Below are 15,940 nucleotides of genomic sequence, written 5' to 3'. Positions count from 1 at the left end.
GGGCTTGCGGGGGTAAATCGATTCCAGGGGGTTTCCGGAAGGGTGGTGTTGTCCTTGTGGCAATTCAGGTGCAGACTAGGAGTTTTGCGTTTCTAACGGCGGTGTTCTTTCTTTCTTTCTTGCAGACTCCCTGATGGGCTCGGCGTCGGAAGACGAGGACGAGGAAGACCAGATGAGGCCCGGCGTGCTGGCGGGGCTGGTCGGGGCCGGAGCCGGCGCAGGCGGGCTGCACCATGGTGATGGGCCGCTCGGTGCGTCGGACCTGTCGGTGCAGAGCATGAGCACCGACAGCAAGACGGGCCACGACGACTCGGATCAGGGTTCGCTGGACGGGGACCCGGACTGCCGGGGGGACTCGCAGGCGGAGAACAAGAGCCCGGACGATGGGGCCGGCTCGAAGCGGAGGGGCCCCCGGACGACGATCAAGGCCAAGCAGCTCGAGGTGCTGAAGAACGCATTTAGTCAAACACCAAAACCCACTAGACACATAAGGGAACAGCTGGCCAAGGAGACGGGACTGCCGATGCGGGTGATACAGGTAAGGACAACCGAGATCGAAGGACACCGCCGGGTTCGGGGTTCTGAATCCTTTGCCGCCGTGCATTTTTTGTGGCTTCTCATCGCCTAGCTTTGACCCACCCGTTCGTTGGCCGGAGTCCGAGCTGGAACCTGGGGTCATAAGCCCGGCGCGGAACAAAATAGCAATAAATCATAGAGTGGCATGGCGTTTGGCGCTGGTCTGTTGTGGTGCTGCTTTCGAAACCCATCAAAACCTCGTGTGCCTTCGCCGTCGAGCCCGGCTTTGAATAATGATAATTATGATGAAGATGACGCGGTGGATTACCGCAGGACGGGACGGGACGGGTTTCTCGGCGCCCGTTTTTGCTCTCTCTCTCCGTTTGATGTTGACCTACAGTGACCAACGGAGCAGTTGGAGAACAGATCTGGGCCATATGGGTCCGGGACCGAAAAGCGATTTTGGGCAATGGATTGCTGGAAGATGTGATAGATAGAGAGCACGGTTCGGTTAGCCACAGATCTGGAGCAGAATGTTAGTGACTCAATACTAAGGTACACCATTTGGGAGGTAATTCGCATAAAAATCATTTAGAAAGTCCACTTCTGGACCTCTTCCAACCGACGGAAGCTTCGGCTGGTAAAGCCTCTACAACATCCCTGGATTCGAATGAACAATACAAATATTTTCGAGTGAAAATAACAAAAGTAGCGTCACTCTTAGCACAGTAACTCGTAAACTTATGAGTTGAAAACCATAAAATTTAAAGGTTAATACTAACTGAAAAAGTGATGAACGTAATAAGACTAAGACTTTATTCGGAGTTTCTGCATTTGTGTTACATTATTAGACTTGTGTACTATCTGAACATTTTTCCGATGCGGGCTTTCTGATAATATGTTGTCGCTTTTCTGAGCTGTATCGTCCGCCTACATGTCCCTTTGGTTCCATACCCATTCTTTCTTCCACACCGACATCATTTCGTCTGTTCGCCACGTCCGCAAATATCTATTTGTGTTGCTAAAACTAAAGCTATATAATTTGATTGTGCATGTCGGAAGTGCTTTGCGTAACTTATCGACAGTAGACTCACGAAGACACTCTGTCCAGTCGATCAAGTTCAATCGATCGAGCTGAGGGCAAATTTGAGGCAGCCGAAGAATGTGTGGCTCATGGTTCTACAAATGTCAGGGAAAAATAATTTTATAAGATCATTATTTGATGGTACAATCTAATACATAATGACCGCATTATGCGTCCGATGCATCATTCACTTACTTCATAAGGGAGGTACAGTGTAAGGTAGCGAGCTGTATTTTGAGGAAGGGTGTTGATAAAGAATCTGTTTTCAATACGGTGTACGTTCAAATCCAAATATCGAAGATGCGCTAACCGGTCGATTCCGGAAAGACCACCGCCCGTTACCTGAGTAAGGAATCAAACTGAGATTACATGGCACTGGCATGGCAATCGATGAGTCTTCTTACCTCTTCCGAATACGTTAGCTGCAAACGAGTAAGTTTGGTGAACTCGTTGCAAATGTACTGAACGGCGCTTTCGGCTATCGCGGTACGCCCCAATTTCAAACTCCTCAATTGTGGCGCTATCTTGAAAAGATCCTTGAATAAAGCGAGAGGGTCAGCTTCAATGCCTGACAGCTCTAAGTTAATGTGAAATGATTGGAGCGAAGTAAGCGTTTCACATCCGCGAAAAATGTAGGGGTCCGATAATGAACAATGTTCCAATCTTAGATGCTGCAAGAAAACACCATATTAATTATGATTACTTTGAAGTTGAGGCTCACCTAGCTTACCTTCAGCTCAGTCAATTGCGCTAGGGATTCCAACGATCCTGGTTCACAGTAATGAACAGTTTTTATTTCTAAAGCCGTTAGCCTTTTGTTGTGGTTAGTGATGTCTTCAAATAACATTCGAGATAGGCCAAGGCCAGAGAGGCGAAAAAGCCGCAAGGAGGACTTTCTTCGAAAAATCTCGTGGTGCCGAAAAATAAAGTCAGGTGCTCCCCGCTTATAATGAAAACCATATATCGAACTTATTGACAACTCTTCTAGAAGAGGGAATGTCATTTCGCAAAAGCGCTTCAATAAATTGATTTTGTTACAAGTAACATAAACTTGCTTTAACTGGTCACTGAAAAGTGTCCACTGCTCTAACTGGTCCTCTGAATCACAAAACATTTTCAGACTTTGCAAAGAAGGGGCGATTGTATGCCAGGGGAGTGCAGTCTCCCAACCGCGATCTCTGATCTCCAAGCGTTCTAGCTTTCTCATAACCGGGAGCGGTTTCATAATTTTGTTCATTTCCATGGGATCACGAGGAATCGACAATTGCTGAAGATTAGGCACCTCGAGCAAAAGCAATCGTAACGAAGAGTATGATGAAAATTTGTATTCTATACGCAACGACGAAAAATTGAACGTTTGCAATAATTTTTTTACATCGTCTTCAGTTGATAAGTCCCCTGCTTTGTCGCTGAGTTCAAGGTGGCGATATTGTCGCTTACTCAACAACATGTTATTGTCCCAGGGAAGTTTTGGTACTAGTGCCACGCGCTCCATTCGCTGTCCCAAAAATGCTAAATCCGACCATCGTCGGCACACCAGGGACGCGTGTTTCAGGTTGTCCACGTTGAGGTGGTCAAATATCAGCTCCAACAGCTACAAAATAAACACTTTTTAAGCAACTTCACCGGACAATCCGCTAACTAAAATCACTCACTTCGTTTGGAAGGTACTCCATTATTATCGCAGAAATCGCTCGCTATTTGCTCCGTGCTAAAACTTATCACTGCTTTTTCGACTCTTTCGCAATGGCTGCCCAGTTCCGGCAGCGTTTTTGTTTCGTGGGCAATTTGTCGAGTGTGTGCACTTTCTTCGAATCGAAACGGAACGGACGGAAAGTGAAATCCGAAAATCGCGTGTCAAGGTTTGGCTGTTTGACAGCTCGAATCTCATTACCACAGGTAACTAAAAGGCCACAATGATCACAACACATTACCACAGTTGATCGTGTAAACCGTGGCAGTGACAGTTGATTCATTTATTAAAAAAGTTTTCTTTCAATTTCGGTTGGTTTGGCAAAAGCAGTCTTTAGCTCGCATTACTATTCAAGGATTGTAATATTTAAATAGCGTTTTGAGGAGTCTGGCAAAATTTTGATAATTAAAATAGCAACGAGTACCATTACAAAGTTTCGGTGGGTTGATATATCTTAATATAATAATCAAAGCTCAAACATTCAAAATATGTAAACACAGTCCGGGTAAATCAAGCGAATTAACAAATTCTGTTGGATAATTTATTGCTTTATCCTGATTTACCACAGCATCGATTCTTTTTTAAACGTTTTCTGGTGTTACCGCCTCATTTGAATGTCCACTGCGTTCTGCATCATCAGTGTGACGACGTTTGAAGTTAGCAAACCAACGTTTTATTGTTGTTTCCGGTAGAGTGGAGTCCTTAGAACACTTTTCAAGTCATTTCTTCGAATGAACGGTATTTTTCCCATCAATAATATCATGAAATTTTGACAATTTTCTTTTGAAGGCTTAAATTAACTGAAAAGCGGTGAATACAATAACACCATTCATGTGTTAGGCTCGGGTATTTTCAGTACAGGTGTTATGCTGCTAATGGTCTCAACGACTTTGGACGAACCAAGTGTTTGAAACTACTGTTAAAGTGGCTCAATCCTGCCGTGTGCTCCTATTCCGGTACGTACTGTACAGTGATCGTTTGGGCCGATCGGCTACGAATGGGCTTAAAAAAAAACCTGTACAAATAGCCTAAATCCCTAGCACAATGACAAAAGCGGCTGGGAACACTAATTCCGCGTACAGTGTGCGTAACCACACACAGACCACACTGACAAAAAACGCAAGAAAGACGAGGTTGCCGAACCGGCGAACAAAAACAAAACCGCGAGACGCGAAACCGCCAAAAACAATGGCATGGCGCATGGAAGAAGCACACCGGGTGCCGAGTGAAAAAAAGCATAAAACCACAACCGAAAACCTCATCATCGTGGTACCCAACACACATAGCACAGCAACTAATGGTGCGCAAAGGCCCCAGAATGGGCACGCATTCATTCGGTCGGGGGACCCGAAATCATAACTCATAACGAACCCGAACCGCGGACCATTACCGACTGACGCCGGTTACGGTCGCCTGGGCGGCCCGGGGGTCAGGGATGCTGGCTGCCGCCCAGAGCACCACTCGGGGCAGACTCCGCTAGCTCGCTGGCTGGGTTGCTTTCATCATCATTTGTTTGATAAATTGCATCCCCAAAAAACTGGGCGCGCGCCGATTTTGACGTAAAGTCATTCATGGCCCCAAACGGAACGTGATTTCGTCGCCACCATCCGGCGAGGTCCGAATTTGTCTGTGGGAAACCCACAGCCCGGGAGAACTAAATCGTCCATCACGCGGCGTCGATTATCTTCCCGTCTCGTCCCGGAGGCAGGGAGAGATCGTTCCCGTTTTTCCCGGTTCACCCGAAAGTCCAGTGTTCCCGGCTAGCAGACAACGTGACGAATCGGACTCAGCCTCAAGCGCTCGGCCTGGGCTTTGCGTTCTGGGGCCCAGCAAGAGGCCCAGCGACAGTAGCAGCGCCGGGCGGACAATAACCTGTCGTTTATCGGTTGTCAGGAATCTCGGTGGTGGAGTCTCTGGGGTCCGGAATGGAATGTGACTGAATGGCGTGGCGTTGTGTCGCGGGTTTTTGGTACTTCCTACTGTTGGATTGGGCGACTACTGTCGGAAGTTGGAAGAATAACCTGGAGGACGCAGGAGAGCGATCTGTCACAACTCGCATTTTTCACACTCGATCCGACAACACAATTCAAATTGTAATCCCATTCCGACGATGATCCCAAAGACCCAGAGACCCGAAAACAGGGGAACCGATTTCCGTCACTTTATTGTGTCCTTTGTTTTGGATCCTCCTTCGTGCACCTCGATAGAACTTCGCCTAAAGTCGAAGTCACAAGATCGGGACCGGGAACTGGGACCGAGCGCAAGAATGATGACAAATCACGTGGCCGAGTTCCCGCCGAGAGGTTGTGCGAGATCCGGACCAGCACAATCCTCGGGGTGACATACCTTCCTCCGGAGTCGAGGAAGTGTTGGATTGAAATATGATCGTCCGACCGCCGCTTGGAGCGTGAGCAAGTGGACCTGAAGTGAGGATCGACTTGTCACCGGGGATCGGCTACATGACACCCGACCGACAGAAAAGGGCCACGGTAGCCCGATCAATTTCGAGTGTCATTTTCTGTCCCGCCCGAGAGAGGTCTCACTTTCGGTCGGTGAGTTGTGTTTGAAGTAGCGTTCTCACAGCTGCGGTCACCACTGTGTATGTCACCAGAGATCCTCTTTTTGGGGAGGTTCGCCGCAGAACTGTCACCGCCGATCGCTTCCCCGAATGGAGCGTAGTTAGGGTTTACGGTTCCAGACACACACGCGCTTACCAGTGTTTGGCTGTAATTGGTTATTTATTACCCAAAACCGTGGCCGGTCCGACCACCGTCGTCCGTCGGCCGGCCACATGTTCCAGATGCCAGTCTGGAATGGCCTCAATGAAGGGTGAAGTGCTTCGTCCACCGAACGAGAGGAAGGAGCCTCCAGATTGGCCGAGGGACCGGTTTTTCATTCATCTTTCCGCGAGTCAAGTGGTTCCTGGGCCCTGCCTTTTCTGTTAGAGTCGCGTCCATTTTGTGTTCCATAAAGACTTCCATTCAGCCCTCGGTGTTCAGGACTTTTTTGGCAAAACATTAAAAGGTACTTCCATTTTATGCTTTCCACCCGAAATTTGCTTTCGATGCAACGGCACGAAGACTTCGGCCGACTCCGGTCTTCTTCGTCGGCCTCGCCGGCGCAGTCTTAGAATCCGTTTTGCCGTATAATTTCACGCTTGAGTGAACCGCTTCGTGACCGAACCGAGGGTTGTTCTGGCGCGAAGACGTTGATGTCCTGCCGTGCACCTCGCGGGGCCCAGCGCGGCAAGGGAACGTCCAAAAAAGGTGGCATAAAGGTGGCCGAGTGCATAAGACAAGCGAGGAACAGAACATAACCGATTCGCTTTCGGGTTGTGGTTCCATTGCGCCGGTGGTGGGGTTGGCGAAATTATGTTGCCGGGTCCTGCCCTTGCGGGCGCCCGCGGTGTGTACGCCTTCCTTTTCCGACAGAAAGTTGGCAGCAGCAGCCAGCCCGTCCGATTTGCACGGAAGGCAATAATTATATAGAAGTTGCGCTGCAATGGCGGGCAGAGCTTCTACGGGTTCGGGCCAAATGCTGCACACTGGCCAATGTTTACATCATAATCGCGAAAAGCTGACGAAAGAAGCCGGGAACTCCGAGAGCCATTTTTCATTCCGTTTCGGGGCTTGGCGAACGGCCAGTGATTGTTTCTGCCCAAAAGTGACGTATCTAAAGGTCACAGAAAGGGATGTCTCCTCTGAGAAGATCTGCGAATCAGCGGACTTAACTGTCAAAGGCCGTTTTCTCAAGTCAGAGCCTCCTCTGCCCTTTTCAGTATTTAACTTCAACTGCTAAACAACTCCCAAAATTAGACTTACTCGAAGGTTACTTAGATAGTCGAACACTTTACGATTTGGAACACTCGATGCTGCTCAACAATGTAACAAATGTTTATCCGGTAACTATGTAGCCTTTCCGGCGGGTTTCCGATGGCCGACGGTTTCAACCACACAACCCGAATCGGAATCCAGCAAGAAACAAAAAACAAATCCGTCCGCAATAAAGATTCCCCCTTAACGCCCAGCGCGGTTCGTTTGATGCTCGTTGGCTGCAGATTTGTTGTCATAAATTTTGACATTCCGGACACTTTGGCCCAGGCCCGTTGAAGAAGGGTTTTTCGGAATTCGGAATTTGGTTGACTGCCCCCTGTTGACCGCACACGAAATAGAGAGAAGGAGAGAGAGACAGAGTGAGGTTAGTGGTCAGTCACGACCGGGGCGGCCGAATCTCTGCGCCTCATCACCTCATCCATCTGGCTCTATGGAGCGCGAGTCGGGAGGTCGCGAACGCGCTCGTGTCAGTTTCGTAGTTAACATTTCTGACAGGTGTTACAAACGATCTCCCGTCGCCCGCGGACAGACGGCCCGGCCGGTGTCCGGACGGGACGGGTGGCCGCGAGGCGGTGACAGGCTGACGGCGGCTGGGCCTGGTAGACAAATAGAGGAGTCGGGAGTCCCGGGCGCGCTCTCTCGTGCGTACCTTATGCTTGCGCACCTAATGCCTCATCCGACCATCGATATCCTGCTGGCCGGGCCGGGGAGGTCAGAAAGGGCGTGCCCGACACATGTCACTATTCTGTGTGTTTTTTTTCTGTTGGCTACGGCTCTTCCCGAAGGGGTTAAGTGGACTGTGAAATTGAAAGTGAGCCTTCGGCTGGTTCGCGACCCAACCAGGGATTCGTCCCGGGGTTTGCCAGTCCGATTCCAGGAGCACGAGAGAGTTCTACGTTAAAAAAACGAGAAACAAGACTGACGACAAAGGGGCGAAAAAAAACGGTCCAATAAGTGGCCATCCTTGTGGCCGGACGACATAACCTCGGGGCCTGACGTGGTGATTCTGGAACCGGGAGCGCACGAACGGGACGGAACGCAGAACGACACATAATTTATTGATCGTTATTATAGGCTGTCAAAATAATGTGAGTTTTACACTTGCGTACGAACGGCTCTCTCTCTCTGGCTTCGTTCGCTCCTAAGGGGGAAAGCCATCAAAATTGGAACCACATCCGAGAGGTCCTTCCTTGCCGGACTGACGTTCCGGGAAGAGCGCTCGGTTGAGCTTTAAATCATCATTAGACATGCAAAAATGTGTGTACCGAAGCCGCGTCCCGGTTTCCGAACCGGGGTCCTAAAATATGTCAAGGATTTCTGTGGCGGCGGTGGCAATAACTCTCGCTCGCTCTCGTCGGTGGGGCGCGCCCGCGGATCCCGGGCAATAAATGTCCAGCGCAAAAACACGTACCGGCCCCAGACTCCCAGAGCCGTCGGCCAAACACGGGGTGGCCAAAACATTGCTAAATCTCGTTTGATGGTCACCTCGTTTTATGGGTTTTCGTTAATAAAAAAGGAACGCCGTGTGGCCTCAAGGAACGCATAAAAGTGTGAACATCGTGGCATGGGGCTCGCGGTGAAGGTTAGCAAGTTCAGCAAAACTGCACAACTTACGCGGCTACGGATTGCCCCAACGGGGAGTCCGGGGTCAAAGTGGAAAGCGTAATGCTTTCCCTTGCTTTATGCTCCAGTTTTGCTTTCCTCTGTTGTTTCTGTAGATCGATCGGGCAGCGTATTGTTTGTGAGTCTTCAATCTTCAAGATACTTCAATGTTCTAAGGCTTTGCAGGTAATTTTATGATATGATTGCCGTTTGCCGACGGTTTGAAGCTATCCAAGTATTAAGACCAGTTAAGCTTAACGAGGCTTGAGTTTAGCTTAAACAGCTCTATAAGGGTTGCATTTGGTCCAGAATATATAAATTATGTAAATGTCAATAAATTATGTCCCAAGATGTCCAAAATGAGGCATTTCTTTGTTTTGTGCTCAATTCACATAGAACTGCAACCTTCAATGCTGTCAGATTCATCAGAAATAGTAAACAATTAGTAAAAACTTTGACATTTACGAAATGGAACTCTATTCGCTTGCAGAAAATTGGGAAGTAATAAAAACTTATTTCTGGTGAGTCTTCAACTAAAATTGTACGAAAACTTGATAAGCTTATTTCGTTTAAGATCATTTCCACTTCGGTGGTTATGTTCATAAGCCTAATTGTCGTATTTGGGGATCGGAAAACCCCTTCCGTCGTGCAATAGAAGCCAATGCACTCCGACAACGAGTGAATGTTTGGGTCGAATTTTGGTCTGGCCGCGTCATCGGTCAATTTTTCTTCGAAAATGAAGGAGTCACCGGAACTGTCGATGGAGTCGACAGAAATGTTGGCTTCGATTGGTTCTTCGGCGCAGAATTGAAGCTGAAAACTTGGACGACATTTGGTTCCAACAGGATGGCGCTACGTGCCATACAGCCACAGCCTCAAGTGATTGATGTTTCACTGTTTACAGCCTATTTTTTGTATGTTTTTTGACGTCTCCCAATGATGGCTTTATCATTCGCCTGAATTTAACTCGTTTTATGGAATATTTACGAGCCCAAGAGCGATACGAGATAAATAATGGAATAGGTGACTGACGCGCTATCACTAAATGGGCCAATAAATCGGTTTAAGCACCGACATTAACTGCGCCGCGCCCGAATCAATCAAATTACCCACCTTTCGGTCGGTGGTGACCAACTAGTCATGGCCAGTCGAGACCGAGACCTGCCGGCGCCACAATAAAAATGGCGAATTAAATGTAAATCATATTCGGTGTATCGTGTGCGATAGCTGTAATGCGATAAACGATCGAATTACCATACAAACAACCATTTACGCTGGCGGCGATACTAATTTCCACGCGGCCACGGACGATAGAACACGGCCCAACACTTCGCACCGCGCACGTATAATTAGTTAACCATAACTGTGCGCGCTCCAACTAATTGAGCATTAAACGCAAGACGCAGCACCGGGGAGCCGGCTGCGCTTCTTCGGGGCTCCCACGAATGGCTTAAAGGGTCCATTCAGAGGGACAAGGCAAGCGTATTATCGTGGTGGACCGATCGCTTCAGCGCGACTCCGACCCGAGGGACCTAAACACCGCGCCATCGACACCACCGCCCGCCGGGGTCATTGCCGAGGAGTCGGGGTTTGTTTTGAAGGAGCCCTGTCACAATCAGCCGATTGAAAGGTGTCGACTAGGTCCGAGACCATCTCGGAGTTCCGTCCGGAGATCACGCGCGCCAGATAGAAGCCCTGGCGGCCCCGCCGGCTAGCGGAACGGATCGCTCCGCTCGGATAAGGTCGGTTAAAAGTGCGCAAGTCACAGTCTAGCAGCAGAGTAGAAGTCGGGTTCTGGTTCTGCAACCTCACGCTCCGAAAACGGTGGCCACCAAGCGAAAGGCTGAAGCGCATCGAAAGCCGCGGCTCCGAGTTCTCAGGGCCAGGGAGGGAAAACTGTAACATTGGCCACATCTCCCAGAGGATCACCTGGGGGCCCACGAATGTGAGGGAGAGAGAGAACGAGGGCCCCGGCAAGACGGCTTGCGGCGGAACCAATCCTTCATTCAAACGCGCGCGGACCACCTCCGGCGAGGGCTGTTCGTCGATCGGTCCGGGCCGCGGCCCCGGATGATGATGTGTGATGGAATCGGCACCTCCATTCCGGAGACTGTGAGGCTATAAAATGCCCGGACTCCAGACGGGCCGACGGGCGGCCGATGATGATGACGGGCGATTTGTGGCCGCGGCCCGCGTGTTTTGCGTTTCTGGTCGCGCTTCTTGCTGAGTTACGACGGCTCAGCATGTCGCGTGTTTTGGCCACCAGTTGTTGTTGTTGTAGCTCCCTGCGGCGGCTCAGGTCCGTTCGCACCTCCCTGACTCCTCTGACAGCGTGAGTTCGTGGGGTGATCCACGATCAGCGCGAAAAGACATCGTCTCGCGGGATGTCCGTGACGAAATGGTCACGGTTCCCGGTGCGGCCCACGCTGAGTCCGATGTCCGGAAGTCCCGGACATCGGTTGGCCACACAATGTCACAATGTGTTGTCCCGGCCCCGATAAAAGATAACTCCCCGGACGGGGCAGCTGGCTGGCAATAAATCTACCCCGAAAGCAGTACTCCAGCTCTCGAAGCTCCTTAAGCCGTCGGGCGCCGGGCGCTTTGATGATGGTCGGACCTTCCAGAAACTCTCGGCCGCCGGGAGAACCCGTTAGCCAATTAGTCATAATTTGTCTTGCGCTCGATGCCCCCGAGCCTTAACCGCGTTCTTAGCTCTCGGCCATCTCGGGCTTTATGGCGCAAGTGATCAATATGTGGTCTATGGTCCGACGATGGGTCCGTCGTTAGAGGTCTGGGTCCCGAAAACCGTGTAACGTGTGTTGGGATTTGTGTTTTTGTCGATCGTCGTTGGGCGTTTTTGCAACGTCGTCTTGGACTAGACGACTCCGACCGGCGACCGGCGGCGACTCCGAAGGTCGTAAATAATATTCGAGATAGAACCCTCGGAACCCCCGGAACCCGTGGAACAGTTTTGGAGTCAAAATTTATCGATCGCCACACACACACACGCTCAGCCGGACGGACGGACCATAAAACGAGGGAAGAAATCTCTGTCACAAAACGCGCCAGTTCCGCGCCAGGCTCCTCCGTTCACTTGTTCCGTTCTGCGTTCCGCGTGCGGTGCGGTTATGGTTCCGATGATGCTCACTAATAGTGCCGGTGGCCTGGGCTTTGGCCGGCAAATGAAACGCGCCGATCGATCGTTTGCGTCGCGCGCGCGAATAGAGAGTGTGGGACCGGCGGGGGGGGGGGACGGCTCATCCATTCACTGATTTTATTCACGACGACCCCGCGACGCGATCATCGCGCCGTTCCCGGGGCTGCCACGGCTCATTATGACACGGTCCCGGCGATCAGCGATCGGCCTTTCGTCTCGCCGGCGGCCGGCGCGGAGACATTTTCCATATTTTTATTGACTCTTTGAAGATTTTTATTGATCGTCCAGGTTAGGGACATTTAGTGCGGCACCGGCACATTCTCGGCCCGGGTGGCTGCGGCGGCGGCATCGGCACAAAGTCGGCTCCGAAGATCCGAAGATCCTCTGACGAAAGAGCGCGCGCGCGAGAGAGAGTCGTAAAAAATTAGTTCCAGCGTCCAGAGTCCGAGACGGAGGATCCCGTCCCGGTTCGGGTCCGGCCGGCTCCGGGGTGTGCTGTGTCGTTACACTGTGTTGTTATGTAAATTTTATTCTCTGCGATGACAACTGCTGTGCTGGCCGCGCGCGACTCCGGCGACGACTCCGGCGGCTAAAATCTGGGGAACTGCTGCTGGAAGACCCCAGATCGGGGGACCCGCCGTTCGGACACGATGTGCTAATGGTCCACCATACCGTCGCGAATATTAATAGCGAGGAGCGCACCAGCATCGGGAACCCATGCCGCGGTGACTCTGACCACAATGGCTCCCCGTGTGTGAAAGGTGTATTTTATTATTGATCAATTGGACGTGCTCTCTCTCGCTGAGAGCCTAAAGCGAGTGGGCTGCCAATTGCGCCGGAATCGGGGGGTCACCGGCGAGTGAAGGGTTCGATTCGGTTCCCTTTTGCTGACTCTAACCGTTCGTTCAATTCCTTTCTCCACAGGTTTGGTTTCAGAACAAGCGCTCGAAGGAACGGCGACTGAAGCAGCTGACGAGCATGGGCCGGGGGCCGTTCTTCGGCGGGGCCCGGAAGATGCGCGGCTTCCCGATGAACCTGTCGCCCGGTGGCCTCGACGAGCCCGGCTTCCCGTACTTCGCGACCGACGGCAAATTCGACTTCGGCTACGGTGGTCCCCCGTTTCACCCGCACGACGCCCCGTTTTTCGGTGGGCATCCGGGCGCCGGCCCCGGTATGCCCTTCGGTGGACCCGGTAAGTGTGCGCACCCTCCGATCCCTGTGACCCCCTAAACCCCCCCCCACGAGACCGTTTAGCGAATTTAACAGTGCGGTGTTAATGTCAGGCTTTTCACCGATGCAGGAGGACCCATGGACCACCCGGGACCGATCCCAATGGTAGGGGACTTTGTCGGCGCCGTCGGTGGGATGGCTGGACCGGATGGTGGCGGCCCTGGTGGCCCTGGTGGCCCTGGTGGTGGCCCGGGAGGACCCGGCGGCCTGATGGGACCGGGTGGCGTACCGGGCGGCTTCATGGGCGGTGGCGGTCAACCGAATGGACCGCACGGACCGGACGGTGGTATGCTGACCGGTGGAGTGAATCGACCCGGTGGAGGAGCTGGCGGTGGTGGTCCCGGTGGTGGCGGCAACGGTGGTCCCGGCAGCGGCAGTCCGGTCGAGTTCCTGTCGTCGAACTTTGCCGAATCGCAAAACATGCAGAACGAGGGCCTGGTGTGGTAAGCGGAAGGGTGTTGCGCGTGTTGGTGAGTTTACATTTATTTCCACACCACATCCTCGGCCCTCGAGCGATCCCGAAGCGATCCAGGGAGCAGCAGCAGCAAGAAACTATCACAAACTGTCAGATCGGTGCTCCGGAACACGCGCCTCACGAATGAGACTCGGCGATTTGTTTGTTTACGAGCGCAAAAGTCACGCACGGCCGTTTGGCGGCGCCCTGTGGCGCCCTCTACCGAGCCGGAGTGTCGGACATTGATTTTAATTGCCTGTTGGCGCCTGAAGGCGTGCGCGCGCCCCGATGGGTGACAAACATCTACGGTCCGGTCCGGCTACTGTTTCGGTGGTCACGCTTGCTCCATTCCCTGTTTGGGTTAGCCAAAGGACCTGGGTCTGAGCGGCGCGATGACGTAAGGTTCGCTGCCTCAATAAATCATGTCCACGATCGATCGTGCGTGATCGTGACAACAAACGCTCGGCACTCGATAAGCGACTTTGGTTCATAAAACAATAGTTCAGGCCAGTTCTCACTCCAGCGAAACTGCGGAACGTCTTCAACGTCCCACGTTTCGTCCCCACAAACTGCAACAAGCAACAACAGACTATAAATGATCAGTATTAAAGCGCGGCAATCACAGCTCTTTTCATCTCCCGAAGACATCTCACGATTGGGACACACAGACAGGCAGACAGGAATCACACACATACAGACCCGCACGGGGTGTATTTATTTGTAGTAACCACCGGCGACGGCGGCGGCGCAGACGGCCGCAGCGAAGTTTGTTGTTTTATTTTACTATTAATTATTGAACGTTTGTTTCGCAAGTGAAACGTGTGGTAAATTATTGTTCGCGTTAGGCCGGCGGCGTTACGTTACTATTACCTGGCGGGGACTCGAGGATTCGAGGTGGGTTTTTCGGCGAAAAGTGTAGCAAGTAAAAACGCATAGTGAATCAATTAACACACCCGCGATGGGTGCTCCTCGTTGGTGGCGGATGTTATTAGGAACCAACAACAACAACTGCGATCCGTGCGTGTGGTTTAATTTAATTTAACCTCCCAAAACAACAAAAAAAAACAGCCCCACCAAAACGTAAGTTGCAGCAAACTACCTACTAGCAGCCAACGGGCGAAAGAAGCAGTAAACAAACACTATCAGAGAGAGAGAGAGAGAGAGAGAGAGAGACAGAAAACAAAAAATCGCAGGCGCACGAGAGGAACGTGTGGATGTGGATTAAATCAGTGTGAATGAGTGTATATAGAGCGACGGAGAAGGATAAAAAAAGGAGAAAACGGCAAAAAATCGGGCAAACTGGAAGCTGGCCGAAGACGAAACACTGAAGCGGTTGCCAGCTTGGTGGTGCGTGTAAATATAAACCAGATTTAACCGGGAACGGGGGGGGCAAGAAAATTGGAAAACACAGAGCCTAAAAAAACTACATTAAAACACGCTGAACCCATAATACCCCGCTGGAGATCGATTGGAGAGTGACGAAATCCCCTATGTGCTTAGCCAGTTGTAAAATTAACAATTTTAGAGAGCGCCGTGATGGGCGGTGAAATTTAGAAACAAAACAGGATGTGGTCACACAATAGACACGGCAGAACAAGAGCAACAAAACAGAAAGCTAAAGCGCAGAATCCAAAAGTCATTTTCCTGAGGCAAAAGCAAAAAAGAAAACGAAAGAGAAAATGGAATGGTGTGGCAAAACAATAGAAGGAAGGCAGCAAAGGCGAACAAAAAAAAGGTAGAAAGTAGGAAAGAGTAAACTCCCATCTCCCCAAACAGCAGTGAGTGAGTGGCGAAACTCGATTGTGTTATTATTTGTTTAAGGACGTCGTAAAGTTAGTGGAAGAAATCAAACAACAACAAGCGGCAACAGGAAAGGGCAACATTCAACAAATGGCAAAATAAAACAAAACAAACAAAAAAAGAACAAACACAAACAATAAATACTTGTGAACGGGAGGCGGAGGAAGCGAAAAACAATAAATGAAAATAATTACAACAAAAAAAACAAACAAACAGTGTCACACAATGGTTAATGCTTTTATTGTTGGGATAAGAGTTTGGCACCAAACAAATCAAAGGCAAGTTGGCTTCTAATAATTCCGAACAAATTAATTCTTAAGCCTCGCGGACCTCGCGTACCTCGCGTGGACGCAGGTTTGATTCATTGTGCGGGAGCTGGCGCAATCAACAATTGCCACACGAAAGAAAAAAAGCCGAAAGTTGAAAACGAAACGAAAGAAACCAACAAACGGCAGCAAAAAGGCCAAATGAAGCCATTCCCTTTTGGTGCCGTTTTGGGTCAATTAGCATCCCCGCTTATGCTGCGCGAATGCTCCATGCCTGGGTCTCCCTTCGAGGCTCATTAGGGCTG

The 15,940-nt window shown here is 50.8% G+C and overlaps 1 protein-coding gene across 1 annotated transcript in view; it reads left to right on the top strand.

Moving 5' to 3' along the window:
• LOC128268001 (LIM/homeobox protein Lhx1) overlaps positions 1-13,562 on the top strand; it is a 29,346-nt gene extending 15,784 nt beyond the window's left edge. The window contains exons 4-6 of the mRNA XM_053004986.1: positions 126-538; positions 12,810-13,077; positions 13,186-13,562. Of these exons, the coding sequence (XP_052860946.1) occupies positions 126-538; positions 12,810-13,077; positions 13,186-13,562 (1,058 nt within the window). The remainder of the gene's footprint in view (positions 1-125; positions 539-12,809; positions 13,078-13,185) is intronic.
• Positions 13,563-15,940: the final 2,378 nt, after the last annotated feature.

Source organism: Anopheles cruzii, chromosome 2 (assembly GCF_943734635.1).
Source record: "Anopheles cruzii chromosome 2, idAnoCruzAS_RS32_06, whole genome shotgun sequence".
NCBI classification, from domain to species: domain Eukaryota; kingdom Metazoa; phylum Arthropoda; class Insecta; order Diptera; family Culicidae; genus Anopheles; species Anopheles cruzii.
Note: the sequence above shows the minus strand (reverse complement) of the source record. Positions and strands in the feature narration are given on the sequence as shown.